Raw genomic sequence first — 17,292 nt, forward strand, 5'->3', positions numbered from 1 at the left:
TCTGCATAAACATAAATTAGTATCAGAGCATATACTTTTAAAATGTAAGAATCCCTGCTATTATTCCAAAATATATAAATACTATTTTAAAATATTTTCATTATTTTTTGAGTAATTGACGTTAAATAATAATACTGATACTGATATTCCATAATAATGCTTTCATAATAGACATTGCAAAAGCTTACAAAATTCTACTACTCATTATCAAAAATGGAAAAATGGAAGAAGTGAAATTTGTTTCGTTTTAATGTGTTATAAAATCTATTATTAGCATTAACTAATTTTTAATTAGGTAGATGTGTAATGTCTTTAGCATGTATTCTCAAAATGTATTTGCATATTTTTATTTAATATTTCTATAATGCAAATTACTTTGCGACTAACTTATATTTTAACGCAAAAATAATTCTTCGTAAATGTAGAAATTTACGTATGTTATCGGTGGGTTATTATTTACATATATTTAAAAAGATGATTGTGAAAAAGAATTACTACATTTAGTGTACACTCGACCTAAAAAATTAGTTATGTTTACGCATATGTGTTAATTAAAAAATAGTTATGTTTATGCATGTTTTACTTACGTTTTACGCATATTAGAGTTTAACGTAAATACATTTCTAGTTCATATATAAATGTATGTATATTGCAATTTTCATGAACTAAAATCTCGGCTCATATTGATTATTAAACTATTTTTCAAAGCATTTTGATTCTGAAGCAAATGCTTAAGAAACTGAATAGCAGAACTGAACAAGCGAACCCAACTACGTCATCAGTCTCTTCTTTCGGTTTCAGCCGCGAGAAGCTGATGAACTAGCCCTTTAGCCCTGGGTGCGAATAGGCTACAAGGTTGGCCTAGGTAGACTTTTGTGCTCTTCGAGCAGAACATTTTTAACTTGTAAGAATACAAATGCGTTCGGGTTTCTAATTGGCTGCATATAGCCGTGGGGTAAAAGGGGAATGTGTATTATAATTATTTAAAAAAGACAACTTTGAAATTCGAATAACAATATATACATTTTCCAAAATTGATTTCAGGATATTTAGGCTTTCTGGAGAAAATTTTCCACCGAATTTTTAAAAGTGAGTTTTATATTTCTGGCAGCGGAAGCGGAAGTATATTGAAAATGAAAGTTGTGAAGGAGGGACAAGATAAAAGAATGAATTTTGAAATCTTTTTGTGTTGGAAATAAACCATGATGTCCTGCAATGGCTAGTCACGAGCACTATTCGGGATTCCGATGGGAAGTCATTAAAAAACTGAAAAAACGGAATGAAAACGAACGTAAAAGATACGAGGATGTTGTTCATTTAAGTAAGTGCTAAAAATGAATGAATCAACAGCTATGCATTTGCGCTTTCTATTAGTTTGATAGAATTCCTGTTGCTGTAAATGAACTTTGTTTCCAATAAACTGGAGTTATCTTTTTTTTATTATAAGGGAAACCATTTTATGGGTGTCATGGAATTAATCAGCTTTATGAAAATTGAAGATCAGGATGATGAAAAATGAGTTTATTATTGAGTGGCACCTGTTAAAGTAAATGTACCGAGTTTGTCGTACTTGTACGAGGTAAAATATGTTAGCTTTCATAAGAATTAAAAGGGCTGATATTTCAGGTCTTTTTTTAAAAAAAAGATACGTGCATTAATTTGTTTGTGAAGAAACACGCCAGAATATGTTTTATCGAATGAAAGCTAAGCATGTAATAACAGAAGTTCATTTTGAGAACATCTGGAAAAAAAAAAAAAAAAAAAAAAAAGATTTTTTTCTGTGTTAATAATTTTATAGTCATTTACATATAAATGTGAGATGTAGATGAGGTTTAATCCTAGTACCCGGTGCACACGGAATTTGGCGACTTTATGATGAGCAGTAAAAACGGGACATATACAATGAGTAGTTAACGGGTCATTCAAAGAAAATATATAGTTAAACATGGTATATACTCGTATATAGTATATATATATAGACGTTCTTCGGATCTATGTATACACTATATAGTATCACTATATACATAGTATATACTATGTATAACTATATATATTTTGAATAACCCGTTTCCTACTCATCGTATATGTCCCGTTTTTACTGCTCATCATAAAGTCGCCAAAAGTAGCCAAATCCCGTGTGCACCGGATACTAGGATTAAACCCTCGTCTTTATTTTGAATGAAATCATTTGCCCCATGCTAGCGGAAGTATATTTTTGATAAATTTAGAAAAGTGGTGACCTGATTTTGCCTTAATTAAGCTGAGTTTTAGCACATTTCATGAAACTCTTCAGTACTGTAATTGCATAAGGTTGATGTGCAAGATGATACCTTGCAATCTGTTTTGCCTTATTCGTTAAAGTAGTGTTTCTTAAACTGTGAGTTGCCAAAAAATTTAGCAGTTTGGATAGTTTTTTAACTTATTATAATAATTTTACAATTACCAAATATTTTTACACAATGTATCTAAAAATAGAGAAAGAGAAGACAATACAGACAAAGGAAAACATTTTGACACATTCTTTTTATAATAGAAATATTCATTTTACTCGCTTTGCATGTGACGCTGTCATTTCATCTGTTACTTATTTAAAATTTTCATGTTGTTCTATGTGTTAAAATTAGAAATTAAAGTTAATGACCTAAAACTGAAATAGTATATTACAGTACAAGTGAAAAAAACTGATAGTTTCACGCATGTGTGTGTCAGATTTGCACAATACTTATGGGGTCCCACAAAATTTTTGTAAATATTGTAGGGTCCTGGGGGTTGGTTGCAAAAAAATCTCGGTGAAAAGGGGTCACGACTGGAAAAAGTTTAAGTCCTGCGCTAAAGCATTGGTTTCTAAAATGAAGGTCATAAAACAATTTTTCGTAAGGTTTTTTTTTTGTTCATCCAAAAAATGGCATCGAAATTCATGGCTACTAATTTGAACACTGTGTGTGGCTGATTGTGAGCCGTGAACAGATACTATGACCTTGGTTTTTTAATCATTTTATTATCTGTGTATGAGCTATATACATATTCAATTTCATCGAAAACAACTGTATCCTTCATGGTGCTTCGATTTTTTTTTTTGCAAAAGTGTGTGTATATATATATATAGGAAATATTTGCTGTGGTTTATATTCTAATCTCACTCATTCAGATATTATATGAATGGGTCTATGGAGAACAGCATGCATGATCAAATCAACTTTGATGTACTAGTACCTAACTGGGCTGGATTAGATTTGATGAGGTTGTTGTAGAATCATTAAGATTGTTTAAGTGGGAAACACAAAAAATTAGCAATGCCTGTGGCGGGACGCGAACATAAACCTCTCGAATATGTGCCGAGATTGCTACCATTACAACTCGAAGGCATGCAGAAAGGAGGGAGAAAATACCTTATCCAGTACAAAGTTATCTGGACTTGTCGGGACTTCAGCGATTCCGGATTTGGGATTTTTCCGGATATTAGATCATCAGCTTAAATTTAATGAGATGGCATGTAGAAATTATAAAATTAAAAATATTAAATAATGAAGTATTTATAATCTAAAGGGTATCAAAATTTACAAAAAAAAAGAAAGCTTTATATTTTTTGTTTACCTTATTAAACATTTCCTTCAATGTAAGTTGTTTAAGTTGCTTCATTTTTTGTGCTAATACTTTTTCTTTAATTCAGATGATGTAATCTCATGTTTAGTTACATTGTTGAAGTCCTGTAACTGCTGTTTCAAGAATTCCGACTAACTTGTCAATCGAAATTTTCTCATTTTCAGTAACTTCTCTGTCACTTTCTTCACTATTGGTAGCAGCATTTTCTGAGTCTAGAACGATGCTACAGATTTCGCCATTCATTAATTGATTCATGATTGAGAATCATTGTCATCACAATGAAAAACTTCATTTATATCATCTTCATTTATTACCTCTTCTCCACATTTCTTTATAAAATCCGTTATTTGGAAAATTTAACCTTTGTTTTGCGATATCTGAAAACCTTTAAAATTAGCAGCTATCATCATCAAATTTAGCTATCGTTTGCTACACATATTTGGCTATACATCATGAGCTTGGCAACTAACAAGTTGTTCCGTTAAATTTTATTCTACTTCTATCACGCATTGAGACAATTAAGCCTGAATTGTATTTAGTTATTTATTATACTTATGTCTATTTCTTGCACATGCTTAAGTCTTATCAGAGTTCTGAATAAGTAAATTCCCACATATTCTTAAGCCTTATTGAGTGCCAGCACTAGATATCTTAACCGCCTGATGCAGTCTCTGTGGGTTCTAAATTCTGTGACCTGGTGCCATCCTTTTTGCTGGTGCGACCATGCAAGCTGTGGCACAGGTTCTGGGTTTATGTGAATAACAAATCAGTTATTCTTGATTCAAATAGCCCTAAATGTAATCTTTGGGTTTATGAGTATCATCAACAAAATCTGTTTTTAGCATATGGAAAGAAATGTTTTGGTAAATTTTCCCTCATCAACACTGTTAGCACATTTAACTTAAATCTGTAATCATCGCCAAGTGTAATGTCAACATAAAAGGTTACCATACTCCTTTATTATTCAGTTACTAACATAAAAGAATTGTTTAGCCATCGCTACATGAGTGATTACTCAAGTTGTCATGTTTTAATAAACATGCGGTGATGAAAGGAAAGTATAATAAATGATTCGCCAGGTTGGTGTCAAATCAATGATGTATCTATGTGGAATGTTTTAGTTTGAGATGTGTGCCAAGTAGATATGCAGCAACGGAGGCAAATTACTGATCGTACAAATTTCAAGATATTGAAGAATATCGTAAAACTTGTAAGGAATGTCAATTACAAAGTAGAGAAAGAACCAACGATCGTATACCCATAGTTCCAGTTCAGCAACCCGAATTCCATTCAACACAGTGAATGTAGATATAATCGGTCCAATTGAACCTCCATCAGCATGTAAACACAAATATGTACTATGTTTAGTCGACCAACATTCTAGATGGCCAGAAGCTGTCCCTTTGAGAAGAATTACAGCAAAATCAACATGCGATGCATTATTAGAAATCTTTATGAGAACGGCATACCTTGTGTAATAGCTAGCGATCAAGGTACCAATTTTGTTGCAGAATTAACACAAGAATTTCACGCCAGATTAGGAGCAAGTCCTAGATTTGCAACAGCAGGACATCCACAAAGTTCGGGATTAGTTGAACGGTATAACCAAGTTGTAAAACGTATGCTTCATCATATCATTAGAAACAACTCTAAAAATTGGGACAGACACATACCATACCTGTTATTCGCTTACTGCGAAATTCCAAATTGTAGTAAGGGAGTATCCCCATTTAAATTAATGTATGAAAGAGAGGCCAGAGGTCCTTTGTTAGTATTAAAATCGTCATGGTCAGGAGAAATTTCATTACCAATAAAATTGGGTAAAAGTGCTGTTGATTATCTACAGGAGCTAAAAATGAATTTAGAAATAGCAGCAGAGCAAGCATCCATAACAGCAGAATTGAAACAGGGTGCATATGCAAGATATGCTAATCGAAGGGCCATATATAAATTCAATCCTGGAGATCAAGTGTACCTGCTGATTCCAGATTCCAGTAATAAATTATATGCCAGATGGATAGGACTTGCAGAAATATTATCTTGTTGTAATCCAGATTCTTACAGAGTCAAACTGGCAGATGGTACAATAAGAAGTGTACATGTAAATAAAATTAGAAAATTTAATCCAAATGTACAGGCAGTAGGTGTAATATTTGAGAACGAAGAACTAAAAGAAGTCCATCCCACACCTAGTGGGAGTGACAAGTCCGATCATTTTCATCTTAACAAAGTAGACTTAAGCCATTTAGATGATAAAAATAATGACATGATGAACTTGTTAAGAAAATATGAAAACTTATTTATAAATAAGGTACAAATTGCGAAAGAAAGAGAACATAAAATAAGATTAAATGACACTGAAAGAAAGAAGCCATATGTTTATCGAATTCTAGAAGCATTGAAGCCGCAAGTAGATAAACAAATCAAAGAAATGTCATTGGGATTGAATGAAGAAACCAGAGTTGAAATTTCGTACCCTATTGTATGCATTATGAAGAAAGACGGTAATCTTTGCCTTTGCATTGACTTTAGCTCCCTTAATGCAGTAACGAAACCAGATGATTTCCCTATGGAAAATCCTAAAGAGCTCTTATTCCACATTGGAAAAGCCAAAGAGATATCCAGCGTTTTACTCAAAGGCTATTGGGCCATACCATTAGGAAGAGAAGGTCAAGAATTAGCATGTTTCAAGACACATCGAGTTCAGTATCAATTTAAAGTCATGCGTTTCAGGCTACGCAATGCTGTTGCAACATTTCAGAGAGTGATGAACCAGACCCTTGCTAAATACAAAGATTTTGCTTGAGCCTACGTCGATGACATAGCAGTTTATTCAAATAGTTGGAATGAACATTTAGTACATCTTGACGCCATTTTTTTCAAAACTGTTAGAACTACAGTTTTCCGTAAATCTCAAGAAATGTTCCTTTGCTAAAACTCATATTAAGTATCTAGGACATACCATCGGTTCTGGCAGTCATCGTAGTGATCCAGAGAAAGTGGAGGCTATCCAGAAATTATCTAGACCTCAAACAAAGAAATAATTGAAAAGCATTCTAGGTCTATGTAATTATTACATTCCACATTACGCTGAAGCAGCTTATCCATTAACCAAGCTCACCAAAAGAAGAAGTCCTGAAGAGCTGTGCTAGAGAGAAAAACACGACGAAGTATTCGATAAATTAAAGAAATGCCTAATGGAAGCACCTACCTTTATACTCCTGTTCCAGGGTTACCTTTTATAATTCAATGTGATGCATCTTCAACAGGTGTTGGAGCCTGCTTATCTCAACGGAAAAACGGAAAGTTGTACCCGATTAGTTACGCCAGCCAGAAACTAACCAAAACACAACAAGCATGGCCATTAGTTGAGAGGGAAGCTTATGCTGTTATTTGGAGCTTGAAAAAGTTTGAAACTTAAATTTTTGGATCACCTGTGAAACTGATAACTAATCACAATCCATTAACTTTCATCGCAAAGAACACACCACAATCGTCTAAGTTACAGAGATGGGCTTTAGCATTGCAAAAGTATTGTACTACAATTTCACATTGCCCAGGTGCTAAGTTAAGCAATGCTGATGCGTTGTCTAGACTAGAGACTATTGAGTGACTTGTGTGAAAGAAGTAACTTTTCATAGACATTTATAAACTTTTAAGATTATTATTTTTTTTTTATGTGTGTGTTTCTTTTTCAGCTACTCTCCTAGAGACGTTTAAGTTTATCATAAAAACTTTAAGTATTCTATTACATTAGAAATGTTTGATTACTAATTTTTAATCATTTCTATGTTACAGTTTTAGAAGAAGTCTTGTAGTAGGTGTAGATGTAACATGTATAAGTATTGTATTATACAGTCAAAAGTCTTTAATCCGGACTCGTCGGGACTTCGGTGATTCCGGATTATCAATTTTTCCGGATTATAGATCATCAGTTTAAATCTGGTAAGATGGCATGCAGAAATTATAAAATTAAAAATATGAAAGCGTAATATATGAAATAAAGAGCAATTATGATCTAAAGGGTATCAAAATTTACAAAAAAAAAGCTTAATATTTATCTGTTTACTTTATTAAACATTTCTTTCAACGCGCGCATGCGTAAATCATACATTACGCATAGCCGAAATTAGAAAATTGCAACTAGAAAACTATTTAATGTGTATTCGTGATATTTATAATGAATTTGATTTAAATCATATCAAAGACGGAGTACATCGAGATGAAATACTACATTTAGTAAGGTATTATAAGCCGAATAAAATAAAAACATATGCCTTGAAGATAAGGATAGTGCTGATAGATCAACTTCCTGTTCATTGCACGCCGCGACTTCCCCCCCTCGCAGAGCAGCGTGAAATTGATAAACAGATTTCGGAATGGTTAGAGAAACAAAGGAGCCTTTATCTATTTTTTGCAGCAATTCCACTTTTTGTTTGATGGACATCGAAACATGCTTTCCCTTTGTAGATCCAGCATCGGAAATTCTATTTGACATAATCGAAAGTTCCAACTTACTTTTATAAAATTGCTCTAACACTCTGCAAAAAATAATAAGCCGGATCCAATTCGAAGATTAAGGAACAACGCAATCTGCAACATTAAATGAATTAGATAATTTTAGCTTAGCTTATACTGTCCGTTATACATTAAACCTGCATACGTAAACGTATTATGCGCATGTGTACACGCATATGTGCATGCGTAAAGGTATTACACGCATGCGTCAATGCATTGCGCAGAAAGTTTGTAGCTTTGAGGTCCGGATTATGGGTGTCTGGATTAACGACTTTTGACTGTATATCTTTCAACTTCACTATTGATTGATTTGTAGACTTTAGTAGGTAAGTAACTCTTTTGTTTGATGTCACCTTAATGTGTCATATTTCAATAGGCTTTTACCCTATTTTAGTCTTTGATGGGGGGTGTGATGTATTTGTGACGCCAACCAACAAGATGTATAGAGGGCACTGGCTCTTAATCTGAAGGTGCTAAAAGTTTTAGTTTCCAAGAGGGAGACCTACAGAGAGGTCATAGGGAAGGCTCGTGGGAGCCATTAATGAAACCGAAATTATATTTTATTACTTTATATATTTCAGTTATTAGTATTGTAGTTTAGTATTAGTTTTGTATTTGTGAAATAAATGTTTAAAATACAAGGTGGAGTTATTTCTCTATGAGGCTGTGGATGAAGAAAGGTATCATATCACAGACGTGTGCTTAGTTCGTAGATTTGTTTGTTTCCTAGATTGTGCAATTCAAAGATGTTAAGTTTAAACAGGATGCTGTGTACATGGTATTCTTTGAAATTTATTGTTGTTATGTTAATTTAAAGTGAGGTGTGAATAGTTCGTAGATTCGTTCGTTCCCTAGATTGTGCCATTTGTAGATGTTTTTTTAAGCGAAAACATATCTCTGTGTACATGGATTCTTGTCAAATATTTTTGGTTAGAAATTTTACGTTTTTGCTATCTAATTTTTTTGTTTTTGTTTTGGATTTTTAGCTTAAATTGTATGTTCAAAACGTGGTTTTTGCATGTGCAAAAACCCCGTTTTTGGAGACATTTTAGGCTTAAAGTTCGAAATGTAGAAAAAAAATTAGATAGTAATATGGCGGTGTGGAGTTTCTTGACAAAAATGTTTGGCAAGAAATTTGGCGACTTGAGGGCACATATCAGAGTAATTCTAAAATATACATTTATATATTTTATATCTATGTCCTTTTCTACTTTGTTAAAATATTATTTTTTCTTCCATTTTTTTTTTCAAAGGACTGATGATCTTTTTACTTTCTCTATTTTTGTTCTACAAAACATAAATCGATTGAAATAGCAAGCACAGACAGCTTTCAATCAATTATGTATTAAAAGCAGAAGTTCTTTATTAGTTATAGCTGTAGATTGGTGCTAACAAGAGTTATCTTTTTCTCAAGTAGCAGACATATGGGAATTCAATATAGGTGCATTAGACCTCACATGTGCCAGACTGCACATTTTAAGCTCCAGCAAGCGGCCTTTTCTTTTGGCGCGAGTTTTAATGTTGTTGATTGCGTATGGAAAGATTGCAACATATAGCATCATTGTGAATAGTGATGAAATTATTAAAAGTATAACGTAGCTAGTGCTTGTTTTGGGTTATTCGTAAAATATTTCAACCCCAAAATGGCTACTAAAAAACATAAAGTTGATTCAGAAAGTCGCGTTTTTAATGATGAATGGACCTGGAAATATTTTTTTTTATAATTGTGAAGGTACACCAGTGGGTCTTATCCTGCAATGAAGCTGTAGCAGTCTTCAAAGAATGTAACATTTCCCATCATTTCACATCTAAGCATAAGAATTCCAATTACGAAGCAGTGTCCGAATATGAAAGAAAACAAAATGCAGAAAGTCTTTGTAAAAAATTATCAGTCCGACAAAATTTTTTCAAAAAGGTAAACAGTATCCAAGAAGCAGCTACACATGCAAATTACATTGTAGCATACAATATTGCCAAAAATAATAAAGCTCTCAGTGATAGGGGAGTTCGTTAAATGATGCATGCTCCAAGTTTGTGATGTTTTAATGCCCAGACAAGAAAAATAATTTTGAGACTCTAAGCTTATTTAAAAAAATGGTGACTTCTAGAATCAAAGCCATCAATAAAAATTTCACATCACAATTAAAGATTGACCAGTTTAAATTTTGCTCCATAGCTATTGATGAAAGCACTGATATAAATGATACTGCTCAGCTCAACTAGTATTATTTATAAGAGGTGTTGATAGAACTTTGAAATTACTGAGGAACTGGCATGTATGCATTCCTTAAAGGGAACTACAACTGGATATGATATTTTTCATGAATTTCAAGAAGGGGGAAACTTTGAAAGTGCCTATAACAAATATATGTAATATTACGACCTATGAAGCACCAAATATGATAGGAAAAAGTATAGAATTCTTCATCTCTTTAATCAAAATTATCCAGGGAACAATATTGTTTTTCTTCATTGTGAAAAATTGTGATAAAAATGAAATTTCTTCATTGTGATAAAAATTCTTTTTGTCATAAAGCTCTTGTGTAAATCTGCATTGAAATTGAATATGAAACCCATGCTTGATGCAGTCGTGAAGATTGTAAATACTATTCGATCTCGTTGGCTTACTCACTGGCAATTTTGAGATTTTCTTCAGTCCATGCAATCTGAATACTCTGATGTACTGTATTACATGAAAGTAAGGTGGCTTAGTGGAGGATGTGTTTTTGAGCGAGTTTGGCAGCTGAAAGATTACATTGTCATTCTTCCATGAGAAACAATTCTGCAGAGTGCAAAATGTTAGAATATACAGAACGGCTTTCAGACTTTGCATTTTTCACAGATCTTCTTTGTCACATGACCAACTTGAATGTCAAGATGCAAGGGAAAAATCAATTTATCGACAATATCTGGGCACATTTTAAAGCTTTTAAACTGAAACTTAATCTGTTTGCTGGGTAATTAACAAAGAACGACTTGTCTCATTTCCCGAGGTTAAGTTCAATACCTTCAGTAAATGAAGAGAAGCTTAAGAATTATGAAGATGGCTTGAAACACTGCAGTTTGAGTTCGAATGCAGAATTTCAGTACCATTCAAACAGGATTGAATATTTTTACCGTACCTTTCAATATAAACTGTGAAGCAGTGAGGTCAGATTTGCAGCTTGAAATAATTGAGTTTCAATCTAACAATAATCTCAAGCAGTTGTTTCTAAAATATGCCAAATTAGAGTTTTACAAATCATTGTCGAAAGTAAGTTTCTCAAATTTAATATCTCATGCCCAGAAAATCAGTGCAATGTTTGCTTCATGTTAGATATGTGTTTTCTACTATGAACCTTAGAAAGAATTATTTCAGAAGTCAACTGGCAGATTAGCATTTAGGCTTGTTCTTTAGAATCAGTACATATCACTTTGAACCTCAATATAGGGAACTTTTAAAAATGAAATCGCAATTCCATTCATCTCATTAATATTTTTAAAATTAAAAAAAAATGATCTTGGCCCGCCAAACCTTTTTTATTTTTGGCCCACGACCGAAAAAGTTTGCCCATTCCTGCCCTATACAGATCCTGGTGTCAGACTATGATGTTCCCAGGAATCATGGGCTTGACTGTGTCTTACTATATCGATGAAAATGCTTGAGTTCTACAAGATTCATATCTACATCTTCAGGATATGTTTGGCATAAAGCACCAACTCCTTCATGAATCTGTTTTTCTGTAGCTTCTAATTTTGTTAAAAACGAAAACTTTTTTGCAGCATCATTGTATACCGAGGTCCTCTGGGCCAGGCTTGACTCTAATGCATCTATCACAGATGTAAATGTTTCAACTATGAATTTTTTGCATGGCTCAAAATTCTTTAAAGCGTCATTTTCATCTTCATTGACATTCTTCTTCTAGATCTAATTTTCTTGTAATCAACATCAGGCAATTTTTCCTTTGCTGTTTTGCAAAATGATTGAAAGGATCCCTAGAACCTTTAACAAAATATTAAAATGAAGCATGCAATTGTCTACCTTTGTCTAGACCAACACTTTTAAACTTTTTTCATTCATGATCTCTTTTTATCATCAGTTTTTTTCATGACCCATCCTCAGAGGCTCACTTTTTGTGAATATGGGTGTGGCCATCTCAAGCTACCCTAGCCTTTCAGTGGTTACGATCCTGTAGTCCTACTGATTTTTTCTTTTCAACTATCCGTATCTGTTCCTTTTCCATTTCTTCCTCCTGTGTGATTTTCCTTTTTGGAGGTTGGTTCTCCAAAGTGAGATATTATTACATGCTTTTTTGCTTTTTTTTTTCTAGTTTATCATGGAGAGAAAACTGCCTATGCTTTTTCTGTGTGGTGTGGCCCGTAATGCTGGAAAGGAGGATCCTGGTAGTTGAGGGGTGAGTTGCCGTCCTCAAAACACTTCTTCAGACTGAAATTAGTTAGCCTGCTAGTGTCAAATTGGCTGCTAGTGTCAAATCAGTTGCTCTTAGGTTTAGTGGCTTGGGGATCAGCTTCCAGGAAAGTTGACTGTGGGCTTTATGCTTGCGTAAAGACCTGGTTAACTGCAGTGCAGGAATCAAGATTCCTTTGTTGGGCTGTGTTACGAGTGGGAAAGCTTTCTTGATCTTCAAATATGGCCATTTTAAACATCACAGGTTCTACACATAATATTCCCCCCCCCAAAAAAAGTCAAAACATGTGTAAATGCAAACAACAAATGATATAAAAACACCTAGATTTCTGATTATCAACCACTCAATAGGCAGTCTGCTTAAGGTGTTATTTCAGAGATTGACCTCCTATTCATATACGAAGAGGGAATTTTCACTGAGCTGTCCGACCAGGTCATACGCAGGCTACCGTTGGTGGTAGTATTGTGCTTTGAGGTAAGTTTCATGGGCAGCTCTGGAATCCTAAGTTGTGGTAGAATAGACTATGAAAGCTGCATACTATCTGAACATAACTGTGGATCAATTGCACTCATACCTGGTGTGTGTGTTCCGAACTAGAAACGAAATCTTCTAGCAGGACAATGCCCCATGTCACAAGGCTCGAATTATGCTCGAGGAGCATGAGGATGAATTCCAATTAACGTCCTGGCCACCTGACTCACCGAATCTGATTTTCCCGGCCGACTTTCTCGTAGAGCAATAATTTTAAGAATCTGTGCATGCACCAAAAATCGGTGATGTTCTCTCTCACAATTTCAGATTCAGTGTTCATTGCTCTTTAGTGTGTACGATAAAATCGGTGTCTCTATCCAATAAGATTGCTTTCCTCCTCATTTTGCAATAAATAATAAACATGGCACTATTTTGTTGGAGCGAAACTCAAATTTTTCAATTGATAGACATTTACAGAGAAAATGTGGTGTTGTGGGACGTCAGTAATTTATATTTTAAAAATAATAAAATTAAGGGATTCCCTTATTTTGATAAGTTTTATTCCCCTGTTACTTTATATATTCAAATATTTTCTATTTATGGTGTATGTATATTATCTTGTTGAAAGTAAAATTATGCAGAAAACCCAGTTCTGTATTAATAGATGTAAACAAATTACAGCACAATTTAATACAATATTGCTCAATTTTATTAGCTGATTAACTGATATAATCATATGATTAAAGTTTTCAGACTGTATTAGTTATTTAATAGTAATAATGCGAATAAAAGCATCCTGTAACATAATAATAAAGATGATTAACATAAATTCATTAAAAAATGATGCAATGAAATAATTATCATAAAATTCATTAAAAATTTCTCGAAACAAAAATAATATTGATTAAAACTATTGTTTACACTTATACTTTAGTTTTAATGACTGAGACATACAGATTTTAATAAAATCAACTAGCGGGCTGAAGCCCGCTATTCATTGTTCGTGTGTATAAGAGTTCTTAATGTAATTTCACCGGTATTCAAAATTTGGAACGAACTACCAGTGTCCAGCGGTTTCGTGCCGTCTGCACCCGCTTTATTAAAGTTTGCATCTAGAATATACTGCATACACAATACACATGCGTAAAATCATGAAAACACCCATGCAGCCAGCCCGCAAATTTTCGGGATTCGAAAGTTGTAACGAGCTAACGGTGTCCAGCGGTTTTGCGCGGGCAGCGCCCGCTTTATTAAATTATGCATCCAGAATATACTGCATACACGATACACATGCGGAAAATCACGAAAACACCCATAGAGCCAGGCCATTGGCCTTTATTCGAAAGTTGGACTGAACTACCTGTATTCAGCGATTTTACCCGGCTGCGCCCGCTTTATTCGCGTATGCATCTAAAAGACACTGCATACACGTTACACATGCGTAAAATCCCGAAAACTTCCATGGAGGCAGCCTTTTCGCCGTTATTCGAAAGTTGGTCCGAACTACCAGTGTTCAACGGGTTTGCGCTGGCTGCACCCGCTTTATTTACGTATGCGTTCAGAAGATACTGCATACATGATACACATGTGGAAAATCACGAAAACACCCATGTAGCCAGCCCAGTCGCCGGGATTCGAAGGTTGGACCGAACTACCAGTGTTCAGCGACTTTACCACTCAGCTGCTAATGGGCCGTTTTACGAAATATAATCACGAACATTTTCGGGTTTATTATTCCAACAGTAGATTCGTTATTAAAATTCCTTTAAACTTCAACAGAATCCGCACAAATTTACCCCGCTTTATTTATGTATGCATCCAGAATATACTGCATATACTATACACATGCGGAAAATCACGAAAGAATCCATGTAGACAGCCCATTCGCCAGAATTCGAAAGTTGGACCGAACAACCAGTGTTCACTGACTTTACTGCTCGGCTGCTAATGGGCCGTTGTAGAAAGAGTAATCAAGAAAATTTTTGGGTTTGTTATTCAAACATCGTTATTAAAATTTCTTTATTTTCTATAAACTTCAACATAATCACTTACAAAATTGTATCAGTGTATATATGTTAAAGCAATTAATAATTCATAATTATTTATAATAAGAAAAGTTTCCATATACCATCTCCAGGGATCACATATTCAATTTAAAACCCTAAAGGAGAAAAAAAAAATTATTCAAAATTTAAATTAATATATTAAATAGTAATTTCAACTTCTTGTTAAAATATCTGCATAGAAAATCTTTAATCTAAAAAAAAAAAAAAAAAAAAGTTGCTGTTGTCATTGGTTGCAGTTTAATTCACTTATCAATGGGATAAACCAATCTACAATCAATTAACACCAACTAAATGAAGAGAGTGTTTCTATTTATTGTTTTATTTTATCCCACGCAAAATTGAAAATGTATAAAATGTGAGGGCAAGTTTTAAAGGAACAGTAACAGAAATATATAACATGAATTAGTAGATCTTAAAAAAAAATAGGAAGCAAAACATTAAATATATCACAGAAAGCTAAACGTTGATACTTGTTTCAAGTCCGTAAGTTAATTAGAAGAAAAGTTATTAAGTTTTAAATGATTTTCCACGTTTAAATCCGTGAACATTTTCGCCAACCCAAAGCTCCAGCGGATGCCAGCTGTTCTCCGCCCCCACCCATCGCTTTCGAAAAAGTATTTTTATCTATTTATTTATTTAGTATCATCTAATTCCGAGACTGTTGCCACTCGGAAGAATGAGCACTGAAATAAATGATTTTGCAGTTTTTAATTAATATCTCGGCCAATTAAAGTCGTACGAAGATGAGACCGGTATCGATGGATTCGTTGATTTTTTTTGTAATCCGCAGATATGCATTTCGAATTTCAACTCGGCGCCGTTCCCAAGATATTCGAGAAAAAAGAATTTGGCACTTAGCCAAATCCCTATTTTAGGGATTTGGCTAAGTGCCAAATTTCCGTGAAAGAAAGTGCAAAACGTAGGGAAAGTAGGTTGAAATTAGTTTTTAATTAATATCTCTGCTAATTAAAGTCGCACGAAGATGCCGATGGTCAATATGGCGAGCCACGGAAATTCCGAATCCAACGGTACCTTCCGCTAAGCTCTGGACCCAGCCGTTTCGTAGGAGATGATGTTACAAACAAACCAACCAACCAACAAACAAACACACAGACAGAGGCACACAGATTTTAATAGTATAGATTAGGTACTTTCTATTAATATAAAAATTAACTTATTACCAGCTAGAACACGTAGAGTAACGTGCAGCCTCTCATGCTGAAATTAAAAAAACGCATAATTGTATCCGTTTTTTCAATTTTGCTTCAAACTAAATTTAACAAAAAATCAAAATCGCATGGTATTATCTGTAAATACCTTCCGAATTCCACCGTGTCTTCAATATGCAACTCCCGGAACAGTGTCTTATGTGCACGAGGAATTTTTCCTCGTTTGACCTAATTAATGATCAAAGGGAATTCTTCATCTATTATTTTGACTATTTGACAACACCGTAAGCTTTGTCTACACAATTGTAGACAGTGTGATGCTGTAGAGGGGGGGGGAATTCTTCCTTTCACAGTGATTGGTTGAGTGAATTCCTGTACTACAAAAAAAATTCGTTCCGTGTGGACTGGCGAGCTATCTCAGATATTGTTGTAAGGAAAAGTTGGCCAAGAGAATCGCTACATGTAGTTGGACCTTTAACCCGATAGAGCACATTTGGGATGTCATGGATCGACAGCTCGGAGCTTGCACACACTTTGTCAGAATATCTCGACTTTGCATGACCGCTGCTTAGACATTTGATATGAACCTGTCTCCAGTAATCCGCCAAGAACTTGTGACATAGATGTCAAGGCGAGTTCCAGCTGGTTTGGAGGCCAAAAGTCGCGCAATGCATTATTGAGTATTCTATATTTTTATAGTTTTGATATTTTAATTTTGGTATTTTCTGTAACAGAATAACACACATGAATCTATTTTTCTGGAGAAAATAGATACATGTGCCAACATGGCATATTAACCACTGTTAAATTAAGTATTTTTCACTTATCTTTACGATATTGTTCATATTTTCGAAATAAGTATAGTCAATAAAAAGTTCTTAAAGTATATCATTCTCTTTCCCCCTCTTTTTTCTGGTTATTCAAATAACTAACTGTCATATCCTTCTTTTTCTTGGGCGTGTAGATTCTGGATATGTATTTAATTCCTACCGTAGGTGTATCGTATTGTGTGCGTTGCATAAAACAGCCATTTTAACGGCACAAAATTTTATTAAG

The 17,292-nt window shown here is 34.0% G+C and overlaps 1 protein-coding gene across 5 annotated transcripts in view; it reads left to right on the top strand.

The window, feature by feature from the left end:
• Positions 1-905: 905 nt before the first annotated feature.
• The window catches only part of LOC118191561 (autophagy-related protein 16-1-like), a 237,963-nt gene continuing 221,576 nt past the window's right edge, over positions 906-17,292 (top strand). For 2 of the 5 annotated variants that reach the window (XM_085807477.1, XM_085807479.1), the window contains exon 1: positions 906-1,321. In XM_085807477.1, the coding sequence (XP_085663603.1) occupies positions 1,216-1,321 (106 nt within the window). In that variant the 5' untranslated portion in view covers positions 906-1,215. The remainder of the gene's footprint in view (positions 1,322-17,292) is intronic. The other 3 variants (XM_085807478.1, XM_085807480.1, XR_015038466.1) reach the window with 2 other exon arrangements.

Source organism: Stegodyphus dumicola, chromosome X1 (assembly GCF_044657685.1).
Source record: "Stegodyphus dumicola isolate Sdum_Otavi_A_Nest chromosome X1, ASM4465768v1".
NCBI classification, from domain to species: Eukaryota; Metazoa; Arthropoda; class Arachnida; order Araneae; family Eresidae; genus Stegodyphus; species Stegodyphus dumicola.